General features: G+C 47.3%; 1 protein-coding gene across 1 annotated transcript; it reads left to right on the top strand.

Moving 5' to 3' along the window:
- LOC138357600 (elastin-like) lies at positions 1-24,590 on the top strand. Its single transcript, XM_069314577.1, has 2 exons — positions 1-106; positions 24,118-24,590. Exons 1-2 carry the CDS (start codon positions 1-3, stop codon positions 24,588-24,590), a joined length of 579 nt encoding a protein of 192 aa, XP_069170678.1.
- Positions 24,591-25,948: the final 1,358 nt, after the last annotated feature.

Below are 25,948 nucleotides of genomic sequence, written 5' to 3'. Positions count from 1 at the left end.
ATGAAACCAACGAGGGACTGGGAGATGCAAGAACCAATTATGGGTCTGACCAAGCCGTCAACTAGGAGGCCTCACCAGAGACCACTGCGCGGTGATTCTCAAAGAGGTGAGGGCGTGGTCTAAGGTATTCTAGCCCAGGATTCATCAACGCGTCCACTTACGAAATCTTTACATCTTTCCATAATCATGACGGCTTAGTTTGCATTTATGAAACTGTTTACAAGTTTCAAAACTTCACAACCCAATGTTACGAAATCTTTACATTTCCTTAATCATGACGGCTTAGTTTGCATTTATGAAACAGTTTACAAGTTTCAAAACTTCACAACCCAATGTTATTGTTGTTATAGACAACCTCGTAGCTTTTCGGAGTTCATAGGTTGTTCAGTAAATATAAACTAATGCTCCATGATTGAGAAAAGATGTACAGGTTTCGAAACTGGACACGTTAATGCTTGACGAATGTCTCTGGCTGGGACTCACTACGGGCAGTAGCTAATATCAGGGCAGGCAGTCAGGACGCCTGACAGCTGGGTGGACAGCGCTTCGGATTCGTAGTCCGGAGGTTCCGGGTTCAATCCCCGGTGGAGGCGGAGACAAATGGGCAAAATGTTTCTTTCGCCCTGATGCCCCTGTTACCAAGCAGTAAATAGGTACCTGGGAGTTAGACAGCTGTCACGGGCTGCTTCCTGGGGGTGGAGGCCTGGTCGAGGACCGGGCCGCGGGGACACTAAGCCCCGAAATCATCTCAAGATAACCTCAAGACAATTTCTTAACTTAGTTTTTTATGGTTGTCCAAGTAATACCACTTTATTATAGTGCTTCATGGATCTCATCCGAATTCGGGAAGCAGTTACCCTGGAAACACAAACCGAAACTGTCTCGATTTTCCGCTTGTTACAACTTGTAATAAAGTTGTTACATCTTGGCTTAACGTGTTTATGACGTATTAGAACGTTGTTACAACTTGCTATATTGGTTGTTATAACTGGTTAGGAGGTGTTAAAACTTGTTCGAACGTCGTACCAACGTCGTAGTTTCGGTGTGTTGTTTGGCGGGTTGTAGGTAGGAGTTAAAACTTCCCAAAACAACGTGAAAACTAATATAGTTTTGCTGGTCGCGAACCCTGAACACTGGATGGTTCTGGAGCCGGGTCACCGAGGAGCTCAGAGCCAGTATCGTTGGAGCAGTTCCTTAAATTGCATCAAAAGGCGACGACGGTATGACTTTACTCCCTCATTATCCATTGTAATTGTCATGCACGGAGTGTGTGGTGGGTTGTGCCGTGTGGTACATCATGCCTGCCGTGGAGGGCTCGGGTCGCTCCCTGGGGAGGGAGGCTGCCAGACAAGTGTACCACGCTCCTCCAATACCAATGTGAACTACGTGTGTTACCTAGTGCACCAGAGGGAGGGAGAGAGAGAGAGAGAGAGAGAGAGAGAGAGAGAGAGAGAGAGAGAGAGAGAGAGAGAGAGAGAGAGAGAGAGAGAGAGAGGCAGGGAGAGGCAGGGAGAGGGAGCTTCTTTCTTTGGGACGAATACTAAACTGAAGACTCCAGTCGGTGGTCGAGTGTTGTGAGACACACACTGATGTAACGATTTACCCATGTGTGGGCATGAATCATGGTTCCTGGCCGCATATATACTGGCTACATTTAATGGGTAATGACGGTGGCAGTGGTGTGTTACGGAGGGGGGTATGCTGTCTCTCGGGCGAGTAAGTAGTGGGTCGAATCTCACCGGGAATAGGAAGTGATCTCGGGGTGTCGAAAGAATGGCAGGAATCTTGAGCGTGTTGTCAGGTGAAGCAGGACTCCTTGTGGAGGATCTTGGTTGGGGTGGGAGGACGGTGTCTTCTGGCGCGGGTGTCCTGGGGTCACACACGGGAGACATCTCCCGTCACGCAGGGTGCAGTTGCGCCTCCACAGATCTCCAGTATCAGCTCTTGATACTGGTAATGGCTCAAAAGGGCCACCACTTATGGGATATTCATGCCCGTGCCACCTTTTGGGTGGCTTAATCTTCTCTCTCTCTGGGGTCACCACCTTTCTTGGCCGGCATCTTGGTGACGTCGCGAGTCCTCTCTTCCGTCAACTGCTGTGTTCTTCCTGGTAGTTCTGTTGTGTTTACTGCGATTGCTAGCCAGTTCTCCTTTGTGTATGATGTAAATACGGTTGCAGTTATTTTCTGGATTGATTGATTTGATTTGATTTTTACAACGAATTCTGATTAATTTCTTGGGAACCCCCCCCCCTTTTTTTAAACCCACGTCAGGCTTAAACTCTTTTTGCCTCGTCATAAAACAAAGTTGTACATTAAACTGGGCAGTTGGGGTCATTTTGGGAAGAAAAGATAAGTTTTTGTCCTATTTTTAAAGTTTTTATCTCAGTGCTTTCACAACAATCCCCCATTTAAAATCCCACTTTTTTGTGGGATTTTAAATGGGATATGGGTTGAGTGGATTGTGTTCTTAGGGTTACCGAAGAACATTTTTTTTTTTACCGTGTTTTGAAACGCGCGTTTTCTTGCTAAAAGATAGGAGACAGACTAAGAGCATTCCAGTCTCTAGGAATAAACGCTGTTGTCGTGTTGGTTCACAGAACCTTTGTCCGCTTGATTGATTCTTCCTGCTGGGTAGTTTAGCCAAGATTGAATGAACATTGCCGGTATTGGGCCACAATAATCTCATTCTTACATCATATTTTTTTTAATTTTTACTTTATCATTTTAATCAAAATGTAATGGTCGGAAGGAGTTTTATGATGCGGCACAATGTTGTAGAGGATTGTCAGAGGGTTGGTATCCCATGTATTGTCTCACCCGACCCTCTTCTTGAGGTTATATCTTGAGATGATTTCGGGGCTTAGTGTCCCCGCGGCCCGGTCCTCGACCAGGCCTCCACCACCAGGAAGCAGCCCGTGACAGCTGACTAACACCCAGGTACCTATTTACTGCTAGGTAACAGGGGCATAGGGTGAAAGAAACTCTGCCCATTGTTTCTCGCCGTATGGTGTGGTGGAGGTGAAGGCAGGAGGTTGTCCTGCCCAGTATAGCCTTGGAGAGTGGACCTTGTAGGTGTGGCGGCGATGGTAGTGCCAAACTGGGACCATATATGGCCCGGCGCCCACACCACGTCCCCTGGGACCACCCCTCGCCCTCCTCTACTGCCATGGTCCTGGTGGTGCCCCGGCAGGTGACCCTGGTGCCAGCTGGTAGGTGACCCTGGTGCCCCGGCTGTAACCAAAGCCGTCAAAGATTGAGGAAAGATGTACACGTTCGTAAGTACTTGCGTAACTGCTTCGTGAATCTGGCTCCCGCTGTTCAGCAGTGCTTTACCTGAAGTTTAGAGGTCAACGGCTTCCAATGTGTTTCTTCAGACAGCCGGGCGTACCCAGCATGTGCCCAGCAAGCCAACAACCAACCCCAGGTGCCCAGCAAGTGCCCAGCAAGCCAACAACCAACCCCAGGTGCCCAGCAAGTGCCCAGCAAGCCAACAACCAACTCCAGGTGCCCAGCAGGTGCCCAGCAGGTGCCCAGCAAGTGCCCAGCAGGCCAACATAACATTCACAACCCTAATGATCCGGCATTTACTATAGCAACTTTACGAGCACTCCCTTGAAGACTTCTAGGCCTACCTGTTTTCAAGCAACTCTCCTCACTTAATTCCTGGTAGAAAGGACATGCGGGCCACGGGTATGTGGGTCTGCGGGCCGCTCCAAGCAACAGCCTGGTGGACCAAACTCTCACAAGTCAAGCCTGGCCTCGGGCCGGGCTTGGGGAGTATAGAAGAACTCCCAGAACCCCATCAACCAGGTATCAACCAGGACAGAGTCGTTAATCTTTGTTCTTCACACATTGATTTTACCTTGTAATGGTAGCACCTCTATTTTTAATTGAATTTATTCTCTCATACCGAGGTTCTCAGTCCAGTAATTTATTGTTTATTGTGCAACTTAGGAAGTTGACCTTAAAGATGTCCCCTATATAGTTTATGTGCTCATATATAGTTTACATGCTCATTCTGCAGTGCCACGAGTACTGTGAGGAGGTGCCAATAGTCCAGGCACTGTACTGTGTCATCCACTTACTACCATTAAGTAGAACGTGATAACTCGATTTTTTTATACCGTGCATCCATAATATCCGGACTATTGAAGAACACACTTTATAACAATATCGCCGGGTAGTGTTCTTTGTATAACTCTTCCCCCTTTCCCCTAATAAAAGAATCAAGTTCAAGAATCAATCCTGCTCACCAAGATAAACACTTGAGGCAGAGTGTATTGGGTGAACTATAAATAAGCCGTATTTAAATATGTTAATGTTGTCTGGAATGAGTGAGTGCGTAAGACAGATCATGCACCGTCGAGGTGTGGCGGGACCTGCGAGGCTCAGCAAACATACATTTCTTCAAACACGTAATTTGCATTTGCAATTTATTCTTAAGCATTGAGCCTCAATGGTATTGTAATGTGTGTGTGGGTGTTTGCGCTCGTGCCTTTGAAATTTACTTACCTATTGCCTATATATATATATATATATATATATATATATATATATATATATATATATATATATATATATATATATATATATATATATATATATGCAATTGACGATCACAAAACACTGATCATTTTATGCGGAAAATCCACAGAGAAATATGAAATGAGGTGAACGTTTCGGCTTTGTTAAAGCCTTTGTCAACACCAGACTGACTCAGACCGGGAGCATCCCAGACATCAGTCAGTCTGGTGTTGACAAAGGCTTTAACAAAGCCGAAACGTTCACCTCATTTCATATTTCTCTGTGGATTTTCCGCATATATATATATATATATATATATATACACACACACACACACACACACTTTATTTCTTTATATCATTATCTAACCTATGATTACTAGTGTGAATACATTAGCATCCAGAATTTTCTCATAATTTGACTACTGTTTCTGCAATAGTAACTGTGAAGCAGGACCCATCCATCTCATGGTCTATCGGCCAACTCTGACGTAGGTGAAGGTCTGCAAAAATACGTGTTCATTGTTATATTTGTTAATTATAGTAACGTTATGTTACCTAGCAGTAAATTAGGTACCTGGGTGTTAGTCAGCTGTCACGGGCTGCTTCCTGGGGGTGGAGGACTGGTCGAGGACCGGGCCGCGGGGACACTAAAAAGCCCCGAAATCATCTCAAGATAACCTCAAGATAACGTGATCATTATATTACCGTGTTTATTACAGTGTCTTCACAATACACTATAGCTCTCTAAAAGCCTTTCGTTTGTTACACACAGAAATCACAATAGTGTGATGCATCAAATGAACAAATCCACAAGGGCCGTGCCGAGGATTCGAACCTGCGTCCGGGAGCATCCCAGACGCTGGGATGCTCTTCTGTGTGTAATGAAATAAGGGCGAAGAGGGAGAACGGCCTATTGACATAGCTCGAGTGCAGGGGGGAGTTGTGTAAAACCCTGGTTTGTGTCTCGGAGAGGCTGCTGGATCTAGTTCGTTCAGTACAACTTCGGTTTCAATTCTTTTGACCATGTAGTAGCTCAGTCGATTAAGGCAGCGTCTGGGATGTTCCCGGACGCAGGTTCGAATCCTCGGCACGTGAATCAATCTTACACGCATCTAGGAGACACTTCCACATGTCTGCTGCATTCCATCACGCACTGCGTCACTAAGATCAAATTTGATTTCCTGAGCAGAAGTTTGGTAGAGTTTGTGACTGGCCGAGGTCCCACGGCACGCTGAAGCAGCTGCCTAAGGCGGCCAGCCACGTGTAGCCGCTTAGGAGCTGGGCCCAGATTCACGAAGCAGATACGCAAGCACTTACGAGCGTGTACATCTTTCTGCAATCTTTGACGGCTTTGGTTACATTTATTAAATAGTTTACAAGCATGAAAACTTGCCAATCATCTGTTGTTATTGTTATATACAGCCTCCTGGTGCTTCTGAGCTCATTGTTTAATAATTGTAAATAAAGCCGCCAAAGATTGAGAAAAGACGGACAGGTTCGTAAGTGCTTGCGTAACTGCTTCATGAATCTGGCTTCCGCGGCGTAGTCAGAGGAGAGGCTTCCGCGCTCCACGGCGGGCTGAGCGGTTTGATTTTGACCGTTCAGGTGAAAGTTGGGAGGAAGGTGACTCCTGTTCCCCCACACGTCCGCTCCGACTGCGTCACGGAACATAACGGAGGGAAAACTGCATTTACGGGCTCGCCATAGCCCGTGCTACATGGTCACTTTGTTCTGAGTAGATAAATCTAAAACAACAACATGCAGTTACGTGCTCTCTGGAGCAGTGGTATATTCTTAGGGCGAAATAAAGCTAGTTTCATCCGATTATCATGAAAATCTAACAGTTGTAAATTTGGAAACAGAGACTATTGCAAAAAAAATGTCCTCTGGTCAAGTCCGGTCAGAACTGGAAACATAAATCAGTATTTTATTCTAACAGAAGGAGCGAGATTCATTTTGTATCAGTGTAGAAATGTAATATTGTTTAAACCGAATAGAACTGAATATTGATCAGTAATTAAAATAGTTTATTCTGGTTATTGTTTCATTACTAATATTATAATAATATCTGGCCTGGGGATAGCTAGTGGTGACGCAGTGTTACACTTAAGTAACAAGAGGAAGGGAATGTCACACTTGAGTAACAAGAGGAAGGGAATGTTACACTTAAGTAACAAGAGGAAGGGAATGTCACACTTGAGTAACAAGAGGAAGGGAATGTCACACTTGAGTAACAAGAGGAAGGGAATGTCACACTTAAGTAACAAGAGGAAGGGAATGTCACACTTGAGTAACAAGAGGAAGGGAGTGTCACACTTGAGTAACAAGAGGAAGGGAATGTTACACTTGAGTAACAAGAGGAAGGGAATGTTACACTTGAGTAACAAGAGGAAGGGAATGTTACACTTGAGTAACAAGAGGAAGGGAATGTCACACTTGAGTAACAAGAGGAAGGGAATGTCACACTTGAGTAACAAGAGGAAGGGAATGTCACACTTGAGTAACAAGAGGAAGGGAGTGTCACACTTGAGTAACAAGAGGAAGGGAATGTCACACTTGAGTAACAAGAGAGCACATGTCTTGTGGAAGGTCAGGCGCCAAACGTGTCTCATTGTCCTTGTTTGGCGAATATTTTTGTTATCATTCTCCGTTTTTAAGTATTTTACGTTCTTTTTCTTACGCTTTTTTTGGCGTCTTTAGATGGATTTTTTGACGTCTTTAGGTGGATTTTTTGACGTCTTTAGATGGATTTTTTGACGTCTTTAGGTGGATTTTTTGGCATCTTTAGGTGCCTTTTTGACGTCTTTAAGTGGCTTTTTTGACGTCTTTAGGTGTCTTTTTGACGTATTTAGGTGGCTTTTTTGACGTCTTTAGCGGGATTTTTTGACGTCTTTAGGTGGATTTTTTTGACGTCTTTAGGTGGCTTTTTTGACGTCTTTACATGGCTTTTTTGACGTCTTTAGGTGGCTTTTTTGACGTCTTTAGGTGGATTTTTTGGCATCTTTAGGTGGCTTTTTGACGGCTTTAAGTGGCTTTTTTGACGTCTTTAGGTGTCTTTTTGACGTATTTAGGTGGCTTTTTTGACGTCTTTAGGGTTTTTTTTGACGTCTTTAGGTGGCTTTTTGACGTCTTTAGGTGGCTTTTTTGACGTCTTTAGGTGGCTTTTTTGACGTCTTTAGGTGGCTTTTTTGGCGTATTTAGGTGGCCTTTTTGACGTCTTTAGGTGTTTTTTTGGACGTCCTGGCGGGTCGCAGGGGGCGTCAACTTCACCCTTGTACATGTGGCCTGACATTAAATAATGTATACACCTTCAAAAAAATATGCATGCAAATTACATTATAAAGACGAGGGCTTAGATTGTTGTGTATACAACACACACACATCAATGGACGCGCACGCATACATTCACGAGCGCACATATATACATAATACATTAAAGTGGGCGCGGACTTAGACTTTTCAAAACGAGGAGTTTTGAAAGTTTTCAGAACGAGAGAGAGAGAGAGAGAGAGAGAGAGAGAGAGAGAGAGAGAGAGAGTTAGTTTAGGTGGTGATTGAGACTTTTATTCACAACGACGTATTGCAAAATTCTGTGCATTTTAAGTGGTAAAAACCTGCTTCTGAACGAATATAGACGAAAGTTCAAGAATTGTGTTCCAAATGTTGAGTGATGGAGAGTGAGGGAGTTTGAGAGTTCCACAAGTGCGGGTAGATCACAGAGTTCATCCGTACTGGCGAGTGTGTGTGGGGCAGGAATAATGTATGTCTAGGTCATCTCCCCTCAGACCTGTTCACCTTGTGGCTTTCCCGTGTTGGTGACGGGAGTTCTCTCTCTGCACTTCGCGCCGCGGGTTACCCCCCATCCCCGGAAGTAAAGGAAGGTGTGTGTGTGAAGGTAATGTAGTAAGCCAATGTGGAACTATTCGCCCGCCGCAGCTCACATACACAGCGACAAAATATCGTTTTGTTCACCACAGTGGTTTACCGGAAGCTGTCTCATATAACCCACAGGTGGCGAAAATAATTTTGTCAATAAACTGATATAATAATTCTACCCCTTTTTTGCACGATAGGAATATTTAATAAACAAATCCACAAGGGCCATGACGAGGATTCGAACCTCTGTCTGGGAGCATCCCAGACATCCCATGCTCCCGGACGCAGGTTCGAATCCTCGCCATGGCCCTTGTGGATTTGTTCATTTGATGCATCACGTTAGTGTGATCTCTGTGTGAGAATATTTAATAGTTTTCGTAGGAAATTGGTTTATGATTTTGGTTATTTTAGCAGTGCTGTCTATGTGTTGTGTACATTTATTGTTAGCTCTTAACACTTGTCATGACTGACTGTGTTTTGTGTAGTGCATGATGATACATTCTCATGACACGTTCGTCTTAACTTCCAGTAATTATCTCATGAGGATTTCTAAAAAAAATTACAAGTGTGAGGGAATGATGAGGTGAGGGTGAGCAACAGGTGAGGCAAGGTGAGGTGTGGACTGCAACAGGTGAGCCAAGGTGAGGTGCTGACTGCAACAGGTGAGGCAAGGTGAGGTGTGAACTGCAACAGGTGAGGCAAGGTGAGGTGTGGACTGCAACAGGTGAGGCAAGGTGAGGTGTGGACTGCAACAGGTGAGGCAAGGTGAGGTGCTGACTGCAACAGGTGAGGCAAGGTGAGGTGTGAACTGCAACAGGTGAGGCAAGGTGAGGTGTGGACTGCAACAGGTGAGGCAAGGTGAGGTGTGGACTGCAACAGGTGAGGCAAGGTGAGGTGCTGACTGCAACAGGTGAGGCAAGGTGAGGTGCTGACTGCAACAGGTGAGGCAAGGTGAGGTGCTGACTGCAACAGGTGAGGCAAGGTGAGGTGCTGACTGCAACAGGTGAGGCAAAGTGAGGTGTGGACTGCAACAGGTGAGGCAAGGTGAGGTGCTGACTGCAACAGGTGAGGCAAGGTGAGGTGCTGACTGCAACAGGTGAGGCAAGGTGAGGTGCTGACTGCAACAGGTGAGGCAAGGTGAGGTGCTGACTGCAACAGGTGAGGCAAGGTGAGGTGCTGACTGCAACAGGTGAGGCAAGGTGAGGTGGTGATATCATGGTGACTCCGGTAGTACTCATTAGCATGCTGGCTGGCAATTGCTTGATAGCGTCATTAGCGGCCATTATTCAACAGTTATGCGTTGTCAGCCGCCCTTTATCCGGCCAAGTCAGCAAGCTTTGTTGTCAGGTGTCAAGCCAGTGAGGGGCGCATGCGCCAGTTCCTCGTGGTTATTGTTATAGATTTGGTTACCGGAACAAAAGTTCTTAAGTAGCACGGGCTATGGTGAGCCCGTAAGTGGAGGCTCTTAAGGAGCCATTATCAGTATCAATAGCTGATACTGGAGATCTGGGGATGGGGGTCCGTGAACACACAAATCCAATCCGAGACCATAGGGCTGGTCAGATCGGTGAACTGATGGGGTACACAGGTCGCTCACAGCTGAAATTGAAATTGAAATAAGTTTATTGAGGTAAAATACACACAAAGGGATGAGGTAGCTCAAGCTATTCTCACCCCGTTCAGTACATGGTGTTAATACATACATAGACACACATCACAAGCAATAAACACATTACCGAACATTCCGAGAGATAAACACATACATTTCCTCCTTTACACAAGTATCTCACAGCTGAGTGCCGCAGCAGTCAGCAGGGCTGTCGGCTGGACGGTCGGTAAGACCGGTGGATAAGCGGACAGAACACTGGACGCGTGATAATGTGGTCCCGGGTTCGATCCCGGGCGCCGGTGAGAAACAATGGACAGAGTTTCTTCCACCCTGATGCCCCCTTGTTACCTAGCAGTAAATAGGTACCTGGGAGTTAGTCAGCTGTCACGGGCTGCTTCCTGGGGGTGGAGGCCTGGTCGAGGACCGGGCCGCGGGGACACTAAAGCCCCGAAATCATCTCAAGATAACCTCAAGAAGGACTGGCTACAGTCGGCCGGTCTAGGGGGAGATGTCTGGGTTCCTGGTTGTGCTCTGATTATATAAGTTTCCGGTGACCGGTCGTGTAATATTCATGGGCAAAAAATCCAGCCGATATCGAGGATGAAGTAATTGCAAAGTTTCTTGAGGATATCCGTCCAGAGTTTACCAGTGCGGGCAGCTGATAACGTGCTCCTTCCTGTATGACTGACTATCTGGCGAGATAGATAGCTGTAGCTTGCTCCTCACTCAAGCTATGCAACCTTTGCAGGCGATGAGTCACAATAACGTGGCTAAAATTATGTTGACCAGACCACACACTAGAAGGTGAAGAGACGACGACGTTTCGGTTCATCCTGGACCATTCTCAAGTCGATTGAGAATGGTCCAGGACGGACCGAAACGTCGTCGTGTTGACCAGACCACACACTAGAAGGTGAAGGGACAACGACGTTTCGGTCCGTCCTGGACCATTTTCAAGTCGATTTAGAATGGTCCAGGTCGGACCGAAACGTCGTCGTCGTCCCTTCACCTTCTAGTGTGTGGTCTGGTCAATATGCAAACCTTTCTCATAGTCTAAGGTGGCCCCATAAATGTCCGTGAACCCAAGAACGCGTTCCTTGGCTAGTGACGATTATTGATGCAAGTGATGATGTGAATATCATTTTAAAAGCACCGAATCACCTTCTGTGGTTGAGTGTTCAATAAACCCTTGAACTATATGTTTAACACTTCTCTAACCCTGTCCATGGAGGACAGAAGAAAATGTATATATGCTGGTTAGCATTGTAAATGTCTGGCCACGTCTGTGGTAGAAAATAATAAAAAAAAAAAAAAAAAAAAAAAAAAATTGCACAGTAGTTTGAATTAGCGTGCCAGGTACACCTACACACGACCACACAACTACGGCCATAGTGACAACACTGTAATAACCTGTGTACTTACAGGTTATGGGAGCCGGTCGGCCGAGCGGACAGCACACTGGACTTGTGATCCTGGGTTCGATCCCGGGCGCCGGCGAGAAACAATGGGCAGAGTTTCTTTCACCCTATGCCCCTGTTACCTAGCAGTAAAATAGGTACCTGGGTGTTAGTCAGCTGTCACGGGCTGCTTCCTGGGGGTGGAGGCCTGGTCGAGGACCGCCCCGCGGGGACACTAAAGCCCCGAAATCATCTCAAGATAACCTCAAGATAGAGGACCGGGCCGCGGGGACACTAAAGCCCCGAAATCATCTCAAGATAGAGGACCGGGCCGCGGGGACACTAAAGCCCCGAAATCATCTCAAGATAACCTCAAGATAGAGGACCGGGCCGCGGGGACACTAAAGCCCCGAAATCATCTCAAGATAACCTCAAGATAACAGTCCTTGTATGCAGAGTGCAGTAATTCCTCGACTTGACGGCGCGTGTGCCAAGACGGATATTCATGAAGGGTGTCAAGAGCCTCCACTGTGTCACCATCTGAGGCTGGGGAGGTTATCTTGAGGTTATCTTGAGGTTATCTTGAGATGATTCTCGAACTGGCTGACAGGGCTGCTTGGATCACAAGCTTTATTTGTAACTAATTTATACTAATGACAGTTCTGGCTTGGTTGAGCAAGTGTACAACCTTAAACAGTTTGATTGCCAGGCATAAATAGAATAATATATACATTATCTTAAAATTTAATATGGGAATAAGTCATCCTCTCCCCCCTCCCCAGATGGTATGAGAACTTGTGTTTATTTTGTATTTTTTCATATTTATTTTGTATTTTTTCATATTTAATTTGTATTGTTTCATATTTATTTTGTATTTTTTCATATTTATTTTGTATTTTTTCATATTTATTTTCTATTTTTTCATATTTATTTTGAATTTTTTCATATTTATTTTGTATTTTTTCATATTTATTTTGTATTTTTTCATATTAATTTTGTATTTTTTCATATTAATTTTGTATTTTTTCATAGACTTCTTAATGAAGACTAGGATTCATTAGGACTGTGGATTGATATATATATAAATATAATAATATCATATATATGATTTAAATATAATAATATCAAATATAGAATAAACCTTGTGATAAGTAGAGAATATAATGACTTTAGTTGCACATCATCGACAGTTCAAGGTGAGCATAAGCTAAACTCACATTGAATGCAACACGTGTAACTGGAAAGTGGCTTTAATAAGATTTAAATTTCTTAGACGTGAGCCATTTTTTTGTGACAGTAATTCCATAATATTAAATATTTAGGCTAGGTAACAGTCAATCATATACGTCTGAGCGCAGTGAAAGGCTCGAGTCCTTGCACCACTGCTTTTTCTCACTCTCATATCAGATATGGACAAAAACAAGTCACAACTTTGTGTCTTCCTTTGCAGGTTGATTAAAAAAATCAGCAGGAAAATTATTTCTGTAGATACTGAAAAACTACAAACCAATATTAATAAAGTCTGATTGGGCAACGGAAGATAGAAGGTAATGTTTAACGCGATAAGCTACAGCAACCCGTTCTCGCACTTTCGTACAGTCAGTATTGGCTTATTAAATAAGTGCATATGTTACTAATTTATTGTGAATATTTTAGTTTACCTTGAAAAGTTTCATAGAAAACACCGACCTTACCTAACCTTCTTAGTATGTTAAGATAAGCATCTTATTGCTTCTTAATTACAATTATTACTGAACCTATTATAGATATAGGTTAAGTACGTAGGTACTTAGATATGGTAGAAATGAAGAACGCAAACGAAATACAGGGTTCAAGATGCAATCAGATCTACTCATAGAGGGAAAGCAAAATGTAAAAGATCTCTGAATCATTTCAGACGATCTGAACATAACCAGGCAAATATATCGTCAGCCAGGAAAATGATGGGATGGATTATGAGAACGTTCAAGTCCAGGGATCCCACATTAATGTTGATACTATTTAAAATCACTGGTGCTGTTTCGCCTTAAGTACTGCTCAGTACTCATTTTCCCTTTCAGAGCAGGAGAAATGGCTGAAATAGACGGAATACAGAGAACATATATGGCACGAATAGATACGATAAAGCGCCTAAATAATTTGGACTGTCTCTAAGCTCTCAAAATGTACTCTCTGGAAAGGATACGAGAAAGGAGACGACAGCTGTTCAGTATTCTCTCAGCAAGCAATAGAAATATTGCTGGAACGAAGATAGACTTATTGAAGAAACAATTAGATAAGTTTCTTCAAGAAGTGCCGGACAAACCAGGCTGTAGTGGATATGTGGGCCTGCGGGCCGCTCCAAGCAACAGCCTGTTGGACCAAGTTATCAGAAGTCGAAGATTTCCTCAGGCCTGGCTCGGGTAGTAGAACTCCCGAAAGTTCTCAAGTCGAACCAAAAGCCTCGTGGGCTGAGATCTTCTGTGCCATACTGGGGTCCTCTACGCCAGACTGAGGTCATCTACGCCAGACTGAGGTCATCTACGCCAGACTGAGGTCTTCTACGCCAGACCGGGATCTTCTACGCCAGACTGAGGTCATCTACGCCAGACTGAGGTCCTCTACGCCAGACTGAGGTCATCTACGCCAGACTGGGGTCATCTACGCCAGACTGAGGTCCTCTACGCCAGACTGAGGTCATCTACGCCAGACTGAGGTCCTCTACGCCAGACTGAGGTCATCTACGCCAGACTGAGGTCCTCTACGCCAGACTGAGGTCATCTACGCCAGACTGAGGTCATCTACGCCAGACTGAGGTCCTCTACGCCAGACTGAGGTCCTCTACGCCAGACTGAGGTCATCTACGCCAGACTGAGGTCATCTACGCCAGACTGAGGTCATCTACGCCAGACTGGGGTCATCTACGCCAGACTGAGGTCATCTACGCCAGACGGAGGTCATCTACGCCAGACTGGGGTCATCTACGCCAGACTGAGGTCATCTACGCCAGACAGAGGTCATCTACGCCAGACTGGGGTCATCTACGCCAGACTGAGGTCATCTACGCCAGACTGAGGTCATCTACGCCAGACTGGGGTCATCTACGCCAGACTGAGGTCATCTACGCCAGACTGAGGTCATCTACGCCAGACTGAGGTCATCTACGCCAGACTGGGGTCATCTACGCCAGACTGAGGTCCTCTACGCCAGACTGGGGTCATCTACGCCAGACTGAGGTCATCTACGCCAGACTGAGGTCATCTACGCCAGACTGAGGTCATCTACGCCAGACTGAGGTCATCTACGCCAGACTGAGGTCATCTACGCCAGACTGAGGTCATCTACGCCAGACTGGGGTCATCTACGCCAGACTGAGGTAATCTACGCCAGACTGAGGTCATCTACGCCAGACTGAGGTCATCTACGCCAGACTGAGGTCATCTACGCCAGACTGAGGTCATCTACGCCAGACTGGGGTCATCTACGCCAGACTGAGGTCATCTACGCCAGACTGGGGTCATCTACGCCAGACTGGGGTCATCTACGCCAGACTGAGGTCATCTACGCCAGACTGAGGTCATCTACGCCAGACTGGGGTCATCTACGCCAGACTGAGGTCATCTACGCCAGACTGAGGTCATCTACGCCAGACTGAGGTCATCTACGCCAGACTGAGGTCATCTACGCCAGACTGAGGTCATCTACGCCAGACTGGGGTCATCTACGCCAGACTGAGGTCCTCTACGCCAGACTGAGGTCATCTACGCCAGACTGAGGTCATCTACGCCAGACTGAGGTCATCTACGCCAGACTGAGGTCCTCTACGCCAGACTGAGGTCATCTACGCCAGACTGAGGTCATCTACGCCAGACTGGGGTCATCTACGCCAGACTGAGGTCCTCTACGCCAGACTGAGGTCATCTACGCCAGACTGAGGTCCTCTACGCCAGACTGAGGTCATCTACGCCAGACTGAGGTCCTCTACGCCAGACTGAGGTCCTCTACGCCAGACTGAGGTCCTCTACGCCAGACTGAGGTCCTCTACGCCAGACTGAGGTCATCTACGCCAGACTGAGGTCATCTACGCCAGACTGAGGTCATCTACGCCAGACTGAGGTCCTCTACGCCAGACTGAGGTCATCTAAACCATATATCAGGCATAAAACTGACTGGAATACACTGTTGGGCTGAAGCTTCTCACATTAACTACCCGAGCGTACCGTCGCCAAACATGCACAAGAGCTCACTCAACCACTTGGCAACAACTCTTGATAAAATACTCCAATGAAAGACACGCAGCTTATTGATATTTTGAACATGCGTCAGTGTTCAGCAGCCTCACTGCTTTACATGTACAGCATCCCCCCCCCCCCCTGGGGCAAAGCTGGCCAAACGCTGTGGATGTAAAAAGAGAAGAAAGCTCATGAATCAACTCTGACCATCTGTTGATTAAACGGTACTGAAGTATGTGTTGTCTGCTGGGAAACTGAAGGGGTTAAAAATAGCCTATAGAAATAGGCTATTTTTATTTAATTTATTTTTATTTAAAACTTTATTCCTTTGAGTTGTATTTTTTTGTCCTTGTCTCAGTAAACGTGCTTGAACTGGGGAACTGTTACTGATAATTTGGTCACACAGTGATACACTTGTCTCTCAACTGTGCTGAAGTTAAATGTTCTCTGATTAGTTGGTGAATGTCTCGTGTCTGTAATGGAGAAATGGTTGTATGATTCAGGCGATGAGTAACAATAACGTGGCTGAAGAATGTTGACCAGATCACATAGAAGGTGAAGGGACGACGACGTTTCGGTCCGTCCTGGACCATTCTCAAGTCGATTGTGTGACAACCGTACTCTGACCACGTTCAAGTTTAAGTATATTGAGACAAGAAAGAATTACATCTCAAAGGGATAGAGTAGCTTAGGCTGTTTCTACCCCCTATTCTCTGGCCACTTACCACCCGACGACGAACAACACATTACCTGGTTGATGGGGTTCTGGGAGTTCTTCTACTCCCCAAGCCCGGCCCGAGGCCAGGCTTGACTTGTGAGAGTTTGGTCCACCAGGCTGTTGCTTGGAGCGGCCCGCAGGCCCACATACCCACCACAGCCCGGTTGGTCCGGCACTCCTTGGAGGAATAAATCTAGTTTCCTCTTGAAGATGTCCACGGTTGTTCCTGCAATCTTTCTTATGCTTGCTGGGAGGGTGTTGAACAACCGCGGACCTCTGATGTTTATACAGTGTTCTCTGATTGTGCCTATGGCACCTCTGCTCTTCACTGGTTGCTTTCTCTTATTCGTTGCCTTCTCTTATTCTTATGTTGCCTTCTTCACATTGCCTTCTCTTATTCCAACCCGTTCTCGCACTTTCTTACAGTCAATATTGTCTTATTAAATACGTGCATATGTGACATACTAGTTTACCTTGAAAAGCTTCATAGAAAACACCGACCTTACCTAACCTTCTTAGTATGTTAAAATAAGCATCTTATTGCTTCGTAATTACAATTATTACTTAACCTATACCTATAATAGGTTAAGTAATAATTGTAATTACGAAGCAATAAGATGCTTATCTTAACAAACTAAGAAGGTTAGGTGAGGTCGGTGTTTTCTATGAAGCTTTTCAAGGTAAACTATTATGTCACATATGCACGTATTTAATAAGTCAATATTGACTGTAAGAAAGTGCGAGAACGGGTTGCTTATTCGTTATGCCTCGTACAGTATGGTGTACACATGTGTGGCCCTAACAAGGGTTAGGGATTTGACAATTTGTTTTCAGTTCCAGCCTCGTAGGCTCTCCAGTCTGTTTATACTTAAAATGCATCAATAAGAACTTTTCGACTTGTAGGTAAATGTTTTAGTCTTGAGTACTTAGTTACCATATAAAATTCTTGTCCTGTACTCTATTATTAAACAGCGGCTTTTACATACCAACAAAAGTTTGTCCCGGAAGTCGACCCCCTTCATCTAGGAGTTTTAAAATTCCCTTTTTTTTATTATCTTATATCAGAATTATCGCTCTTCCTCCTTTCGCAATTTAGGTTTTTGTCCTTAGTGAATAATGTTCGTTTTATGGCCTTTTAAAATTGCCTTTGTTTTATACTTGGCAATTTGTTCCCCATCTTCACTTTATTGTCCTTGTCCTGCAGTTTTTCCAGGCCGCTCCCGTGTTAAGACGCTTTACCGTCTTCCCGCCTTGGGTAAAGCTAATCACATGTCTTTCATTGTCCTCTTTTTGAACGCGGACAGACTGGAAGATGGTTCCCAGTATTTCTGGTCGAAGGGAATGGGAACTATCAGGGGGGAAAGTACCAAGCCATTGCGACTGTATAGCACTGGGAAGGGGTCAGGATAAGGATTTGGGATGGGACGGGGGGAAAGGAATGGTGCCCAACCACTTGTGGACGGTCGGGGATTGAACGTCGACCTGCACGAAGTGAGTATTTCTTGTTAAGTTTATTTATGTTTTGTGGGGCCTTCTGTCTTAGAGAGAAGACCCCCACAAAATTGTCTTTTGTGGGGTGTTCTTCATAGTGTCCCATTATAGAAAGGCTAATTACCTTACTGTTTTCCCTTGAGTTGTCTGCCCCATACTTCCTAAACTTGTCCATGAACTGTGTGTGTGTGTGTGTGTGTGTGTGTGTGTGTGTGTGTGTGTGTGTACATACTTCCCAATGATAGTCAAATACAAGATTACATTTGCCATGGGAGCTTCCAAGCTGACCTCCTTATGTCTAAGAGTGAATATTGTGTCTAGTCATTCTTACGGGCTTATTAGCATGTTGGCGAAGAAAGTTCCCCACTGCAGCTTCCATTAATTTATCTCTCCATGTATATCAGTACCTCAAAGGCATCGTGTTTCCCAATCCATCTTACCGTGTATAAAATCTCACATGATTATGAATTGATGCACATTTCGGTATGTAACTGGGGCAGCCTATTCCATGAGAGTAATAGCTGCCCCGTTCTTTCTTTCACACACTCGTGCTTAGGGGGTGCTGTTATCTGTTGAAGGTTGAATATCCCTGAACAAATCCACAAGGGCCGTGACGAGGATTCGAACCTACGTCCGAGAGCATCCCAGACGCTGCCTTAATCAACTGAGCTACGACATGGTATAAGAATCCTCGTCACGGCCCTTGTGGATTTGTTCATTTGATTTCGCGCTATTGTGATTTCTGTGTGTGTTGTATATCACTGTTGCTGTTATACCAGAACCTGACATTGTTATGCTGCCTGTGCAGAACAATAACATTTTTGTTATGACCGGTTATTTTTGTTATTACCGGCCGACCGGCAAGAGTGCCGGTCGGCCGAGCGGACAGCACGCTGGACTTGTGATCCTGTGGTCCCGGGTTCGATCCCGGGCGCCGGCGAGAAACAATGGGCAGAGTTTCTTTTACCCTATGCCCCTGTTACCTAGCAGTAAAATAGGTACCTGGGTGTTAGTCAGTTGTCACGGGCTGCTTCCTGGGAGTGGAGGCCTGGTCGAGGATCGGGCCGCGGGGACACTAAAAGCCCCGAAATCATCTCAAGATAACCTGGGTTAGTATGCATCAAACATCTACGCGTCCACTAAGAAGACCCAAACACCAGTCAACAATCGTAGCGACAGTGTTTACATTTATCGAATAGTTATGAGTTCCGAAGCATTAAAAAGCTTGTTTATAATAACAATAACCTTGGATTGTGAAGCTTTGAAGCTTGTAAATTGTTTAAGAAATGTCTACGAAGCCGCCATGATCTTTTTGAGATGATTTCGGGGCTTTAGTGTCCCCGCGGCCCGGTCCTCGACCAGGCCTCCACCCCCAGGAAGCAGCCCGTGACAGCTGACTAACACCCAGGTACCTATTTTACTGCTAGGTAACAGGGGCATAGGGTGAAAGAAACTCTGCCCATTGTTTCTCTCCGGCGCCCGGGATCGAGCTCGGGACCACAGGATCACAAGTCCAGTGTGATGTCTGCTCGGCCGACCGACTCTCATAATTGATGTATTGCTGAAAGGGCATTGATGAAAGATTTTTTTCTTTTAGCATGAGAGTGGTGGGAAAATGGAATTAACTAAAGGAGCAGGTTGTGGAAGCAAGCACTGCTCATAATTTTAAAACTAGATATGATAGTAAATAGGAGAGGAATAATTGCTTTAAACATTTAATAATTGCTCGGCTTGGAAGGCGGGATCCGAGAACCAATGCTTTATCCTACAAGCACAAATAGGTAAGTACACACACAAACCTGAATAGGTTTGTGTGTGTTCACCTAGTTGTGCTTGCGAGGGTTGAGCTTTGCTCTTTCGGCCCGCCTCTCAACTGTCAATCATCTGTTTACTAACTACTTTTTATTTTCCACACCACACACATACACACCCCAGGAAGCAGCCCGTGACAGCTGGCTAACTCCCAGGTACCTATTTACTGCTAGGTAACAGGGGCATTCAGGGTGAAAGAAACTATGCCTATTTGTTTCTGCCTCGTGCGGGAATTGAACCCGCGCCACAGAATTATGAGTCCTGCGCGCTATCTACCAGGCTACGAGGCTGTATGTGTGTGTGTGTGTGGGTGTGTGTACTCACCTAATTGTGCTTGCGGGGGTTGAGCTTTGGCTCTTTGGTCCCGAGACCAAAGGTGTGTGTGTGTGTGTGTGTGTGTGTGTGTGTGTGTGTGTGTGTGTGTGTGTGTGTGTGTGTGTGTGTGTGTGTGTGTGTGTCAACCCTATACACAAGTTAATTAACAGTTGAGAGGCGGGACCAAAGAGCCGAAGCTCAACCCCCCCCCCCACAAGCCAACTAGGTGAGTATACAGACACATTTCTAAGAAGCAGCCCGTAGCAGCTGTCTAACACTCCGGTACCTATTTACTGCTAGGTGAACAGGAGCATGAAGTGAAAGAAACTGCCCCACGTGTTTGTATCTCGACGGGTAATCGAACCCGAGGCCTCAGGACTACGACCCCAGAGCGCTGTCCGTTGTACTGTGATTTATGAAGATTAAGCCACTCAAAAAGTGGCACGGGCATGAATAGCCCGTAAGTGGTGGCCCTTTTGAGCCATTACCAGTATCAAGAGCTGATACTGGAGATCTGTGGAGGTGCGACTGCACCCTGCGTGACGGGAGATGTCTCCCGTCGTTGTGCGCAACCTGTCCTCTTAATAAGAACGTCGCTTTTGGCCGTTTGCCCGTATGGCCGAATATGGACGTAATTTGAAAATAAAAAAAAATTGAAAATAAATTTGGGATTTTTTTTTTTCAACAACAGTAAGTTAAGGGTCCTCTGATAGGTTAGGTGGGCAGGAAATTCTGATAAAGTTTCAAAACGTTATGAAAAACGTTAATTGAAAGTTCCTCTTCTACGCTGTCCGAGTAAGCCGGACGACTCAAACAGAAAACGGAACAGTACGTCACTTTTGTGAGTCGATTTCATTTCAAATTACGTCCAAATTTGGCCATAGCGGCGCATGCGAGCCAAAAATGACGTTATTTTTAAGAGGACGGGTTGCTGTGTACGCGCGCGTGTTTTATCTCATCTCATCAGTTTCCACGCCGCAAATAACATTGCCCCTGTTCCCTCATCCCATTTATGGCCTCCTTACTTATGTATGTTAGTGTTATTCCTACCTGGTCCGTGCCCCGTGACGGGAATGCCTCAACCATTTTCTCTGGGCTGGTGTACGTGTCCTGAATGTTAAGGCCCCCACCAGCCTGGTGCTCCAGCCCGCGCCCCCACCACCTGGGGCTCCATCCCTCAGCTCAGTGAGCTGCTTGTTCCTGGCTGGTCACAATGCTAAGTTGTATCCGGCCTCGGGTTTGATCTTTGGCACCTGTGTCTCTCTGTGGCGATGAGTTATTTTACCTGTGTCTTCGGCCCTCACCACCTCTCGTTAGTACGGCCTGTGGAGGAGATTTCCTTGTGCAGGCGACGAGTCACAATAACGTGGCTGAAGTATGTTGACCAGACCACACACTAGAAGGTGAAGGGACGACGACGTTTCGGTCCGTCCTGGACCATTCTCAAGTCGATTCCTTGAATTTGATCTGGGAATTTTTCGTCCGTACGGTCATTAGCGGCGAGATGGCTGAGGCGGCCATGGAAGATGAGGTTATTTGTCAGTGTTTCCTAGCACGACACATCTATTTTCTCAGGTATGGTGGGGCAGGTAGTGCGGGGTGTTCTTGGACGCCAGTTAGGCGACATACACATAGGGTGACCTAATACCCTCTTAAGCTAAACAACTTAATAGGTATCGACGACGTTATCAGCAGATTTGAATGTAGCCCTGCGCCTTGCAGCCCTCAGTAACATCAACCGATGTTACAGTGTAGGCGGGTTTAATGTGGAGTGTGTATGGGTGTACTCACCTAGGTTGAGCTCTGGCTCTTTGGTCCCGCCTCTCAACCGTCAATCAACTGCTGTACAGGTTCCTGAGCCTACTGGGCCCTGTCATATCTACACTTGAAACTGTGTATGGAGTCAGCCTCCACCACATCACTGTCTCATGGTGTATAAGTTGACGGGTGTTGTTGTTGCTGTAGTTGGTGAACGTATTTTTGTGTGGATTGTATTTGGGGCTGGATTAAGGCGTGGATGATTGTATTTGGGGCTGGATTAAGGCGTGGATGATTGTATTTGGGGCTGGATTAAGGCGTGGATGATTGTATTTGGGGCTGGATTAAGGCGTGGATGATTGTATTTGGGGCTGGATTAAGGCGTGGATGATTGTATTTGGGGCTGGATTAAGGTGTGGATGATTGTATTTGGGGCTGGATTAAGGCGTGGATGATTGTATTTGGGGCTGGATTAAGGTGTGGATGATTGTATTTGGGGCTGGATTAAGGCGTGGATGATTGTATTTGGGGCTGGATTAAGGCGTGGATGATTGTATTTGGGGCTGGATTAAGGCGTGGATGATTGTATTTGGGGCTGGATTAAGGCGTGGATGATTGTATTTGGGGCTGGATTAAGGTGTGGATGATTGTATTTGGGGCTGGATTAAGGCGTGGATGATTGTATTTGGGGCTGGATTAAGGTGTGGATGATTGTATTTGGGGCTGGATTAAGGCGTGGATGATTGTATTTGGGGCTGGATTAAGGCGTGGATGATTGTATTTGGGGCTGGATTAAGGCGTGGATGATTGTATTTGGGGCTGGATTAAGGCGTGGATGATTGTATTTGGGGCTGGATTAAGGCGTGGATGATTGTATTTGGGGTTGGATTAAGGTGTGGATGATTGTATTTGGGGCTGGATTAAGGTGTGGATGATTGTATTTGGGGCTGGATTAAGGCGTGGATGATTGTATTTGGGGCTGGATTAAGGTGTGGATGATTGTATTTGGGGCTGGATTAAGGCGTGGATGATTGTATTTGGGGCTGGATTAAGGCGTGGATGATTGTATTTGGGGCTGGATTAAGGCGTGGATGATTGTATTTGGGGCTGGATTAAGGCGTGGATGATTGTATTTGGGACTGGATTAAGGCGTGGATGATTGTATTTGGGGCTGGATTAAGGCGTGGATGATTGTATTTGGGGCTGGATTAAGGCGTGGATGATTGTATTTGGGGCTGGATTAAGGCGTGGATGATTGTATTTGGGGCTGGATTAAGGCGTGGATGATTGTATTTGGGGCTGGATTAAGGCGTGGATGATTGTATTTGGGGCTGGATTAAGGCGTGGATGATTGTATTTGGGGCTGGATTAAGGCGTGGATGATTGTATTTGGGGCTGGATTAAGGCGTGGATGATTGTATTTGGGGCTGGATTAAGGCGTGGATGATTGTATTTGGGGCTGGATTAAGGCGTGGATGATTGTATTGGAGCTGGATTAAGACGTGGATGATTGACATCACTCTACCTTCACCCCCAGCCGTGCCTGGGGGGTAGTGGTAGCCGTGCCTGGGGGGTAGTGGTAGCCGTGCCTGGGGGGTAGTGGTAGCCGTGCCTGGGGGTAGTGGTAGCCGTGCCTGGGGGTAGTGGTAGCCGTGCCTGGGGAGTAGTGACAGCCGTGCCTGGGGGGTAGTGACAGCCGTGCCTGGGGGGTAGTGACAGCCGTGCCTGGGGGTAGTGGTAGCCGTGCCTGGGGGTAGTGACAGCCGTGCCTGGGGGTAGTGGTAGCCGTGCCTGGGGGGTAGTGGCAGCCGTGCCTGGGGGGTAGTGACAGCCGTGCCTGGGGGTAGTGGTAGCCGTGCCTGGGGGGTAGTGACAGCCGTGCCTGGGGGGTAGTGACAGCCGTGCCTGGGGGTAGTGGCAGCCGTGCCTGGGGATAGTGGCAGCCGTGCCTGGGGGGGTAGTTGCAGCCGTGCCTGGGGGTAGTGGTAGCCGTGCCTGGGGGGTAGTTGCAGCCGTGCCTGGGGGTAGTGGTAGCCGTGCCTGGGGGGTAGTGGTAGCCGTGCCTGGGGGTAGTGGCAGCCGTGCCTGGGGGGGTAGTGACAGCCGTGCTTGGGGGGTAGTGACAGCCGTGCCTGGGGGTAGTGGCAGCCGTGCCTGGGGGGTAGTGGCAGACGTGCCTGGGGGGTAGTGACAGCCGTGCCTGGGGGTAGTGGCAGCCGTGCCTGGTGTAACAGCAGCCGTGCCCGGCGTAGCAGCAGCCGTGCCTGGGCGTAGCAGCAGCCGTGTCCGGCGTAGCAGCAGCCGTGCCCGGCGTAGCAGCAGCCGTGCCCGGCGTAGCAGCAGCCGTGCCTGGGGTAGCAGCAGCCGTGCCTGGGGGTAGCAGCAGCCGTGCCTGTGGGTAGCAGCAGCCGTGCCTGGGGTAGCAGAAGCCGTGCCTGACGTAGCAGCAGCCGTACCTGGAGTAGCAGCAGCCGTGCCCGGCGTAGCAGCAGCCGTGCCCGGCGTACCAGCAGCCGTGCCTGGGGTAGCAGAAGCCGTGCCTGACGTAGCAGCAGCCGTACCTGGCGTAGCAGCAGCCGTGCCTGGGGTAGCAGCAGCCGTGCCTCACGTACCAGCAGCCGTGCCCGGCGTAGCAGCAGCCGTGCCTGGGGTAGCAGCAGCCGTGCCTCACGTACCAGCAGCCGTGCCTGACGTACCAGCAGCCGTGCTCGGCGTACCAGCAGCCGTGCCTAGCGTAGCAGCAGCCGTGCCTGGCGTAGCAGCCGTGCCCGGCGTAGCAGCAGCCGTGCCTGGGCAGCAGCAGCCATGCCCGGCGAGCAGCAGCCGTGCCTGGCGTAGCAGCAGCCGTGCCTGGCGTAGCAGCAGCCGTGCCTGACGTACCATCAGCCGTGCCTGGGGTAGCAGCAGCCGTGCCTGGCGTAGCAGCAGTCATGGCAGTTGAAGCGTGCGTGCTTGGGCCAGCGTGCCGGTCATTACAAAACACTGGAGTAAACACAGAAAAACATTAGCACACAACATTGTGTCAACGGCACTTTGCCCGCGCCCACGGCCGCTTATGTACGCCCACGCCCCTGTAGGAGCACTCGTGCCCCCGCACACCCCTCGCAACACACTCGTAAGTGTACACACAACACCCTACCTTGCACTCACGCTAGTTCTGGTCGACCTGCATATACGCCATGGCCGGGCATTAATGCGCAGCTTTGTGTGTGTGTGTGTGTGTGTGGGTGTGTGTGTGTGTGTGTGTGTGTGGGTGTGTGTGTGTGTGTGTGTGTGTGTGTGTGTGTGTGTGTGTGTGTGGGTGTGTGTGTGTGTGTGTGTGTGGGTGTGTGTGTGTGTGTGTGTGTGTGTGTGTGTGTGTGTGTGTGTGTGTGTGTGGGTGTGTGTGTGTGTGTGTGTGTGGGTGTGTGTGTGGGTGTGTGGGTGTGTGTGTGTGTGTGGGTGTGTGTGTGTGTGTGTTTGTGTGTGTGTGTGTGTGTGTGTGTGTGTGTGTGTGTGTGTGTGTATGTGTGTGTGTGTGTGTGTGTGTGGGTGTGTGGGTGTGTGTGTGGGTGTGTGTGTGGGTGTGTGGGTGGGTGTGTGGGTGTGTGTGGGTGTGTGTGTGTGTGTGTGTGTGTGTGTGTGTGTGTGTGTGTGTGTGTGTGTGTGTGTGTGGAAAAAAATTAGTTAGTAGTTAGTAACAGTTGATTGATTGACAGTTGAGAGGCGGGCCGAAAGAGCAGAGCTTAACCCCCGCAAGCACAACTAGGTGAATACAACTAGGTAAATACACCACACCACATACACACCACACAACATACACACACCACATACACACCACACAACATACACACACCACATACACACCACACAACATACACACACCACATACACACCACACCACATACACACACACCACATACACACACACCACACACACAATTTTAATGTATAAAGAAAAAGAGAGAGTAATTTCATTAAACTATAAAATATTACAAAGGCAGTGCTAGGCGCTGCCAAAGTGTTACCACTCTGGATTTGCCCAACCAATTGGAAACCATTCTCCTCCCTGTCCCAGATCCTTATCCCTTTCAAAGTGCCATATATAGTCGTAATGGTTTGGCGCTTCCCCCTAGTAGTTCCCTTCCGGCCAGGATTCGACACCGGGTACCTACGGATGGGAATAGAAGTCGTTTACCGCTTAGCCACAGAGACCTCCTCCACCTAGACTCCCCCCCCCCTTCTCTCTGTTTC

The sequence above is a fragment of the Procambarus clarkii genome, chromosome 7 (genome assembly GCF_040958095.1).
Source record: "Procambarus clarkii isolate CNS0578487 chromosome 7, FALCON_Pclarkii_2.0, whole genome shotgun sequence".
Lineage (NCBI taxonomy): Eukaryota > Metazoa > Arthropoda > Malacostraca > Decapoda > Cambaridae > Procambarus > Procambarus clarkii.
Note: the sequence above shows the minus strand (reverse complement) of the source record. Positions and strands in the feature narration are given on the sequence as shown.

What these genes read in the sequence shown, in the direction of transcription:
- LOC138357600 (XM_069314577.1), top strand. Translation starts at nt 1, where the DNA reads ATGAAACCAACGAGGGACTGGGAGATGCAAGAACCAATTATGGGTCTG. An exon ending in GCGCGGTGATTCTCAAAGAG is followed by an intron (nt 107 to 24,117) that starts GTGAGGGCGTGG and finishes GCCTGTGGGTAG; the next exon opens with CAGCAGCCGTGCCTGGGGTA.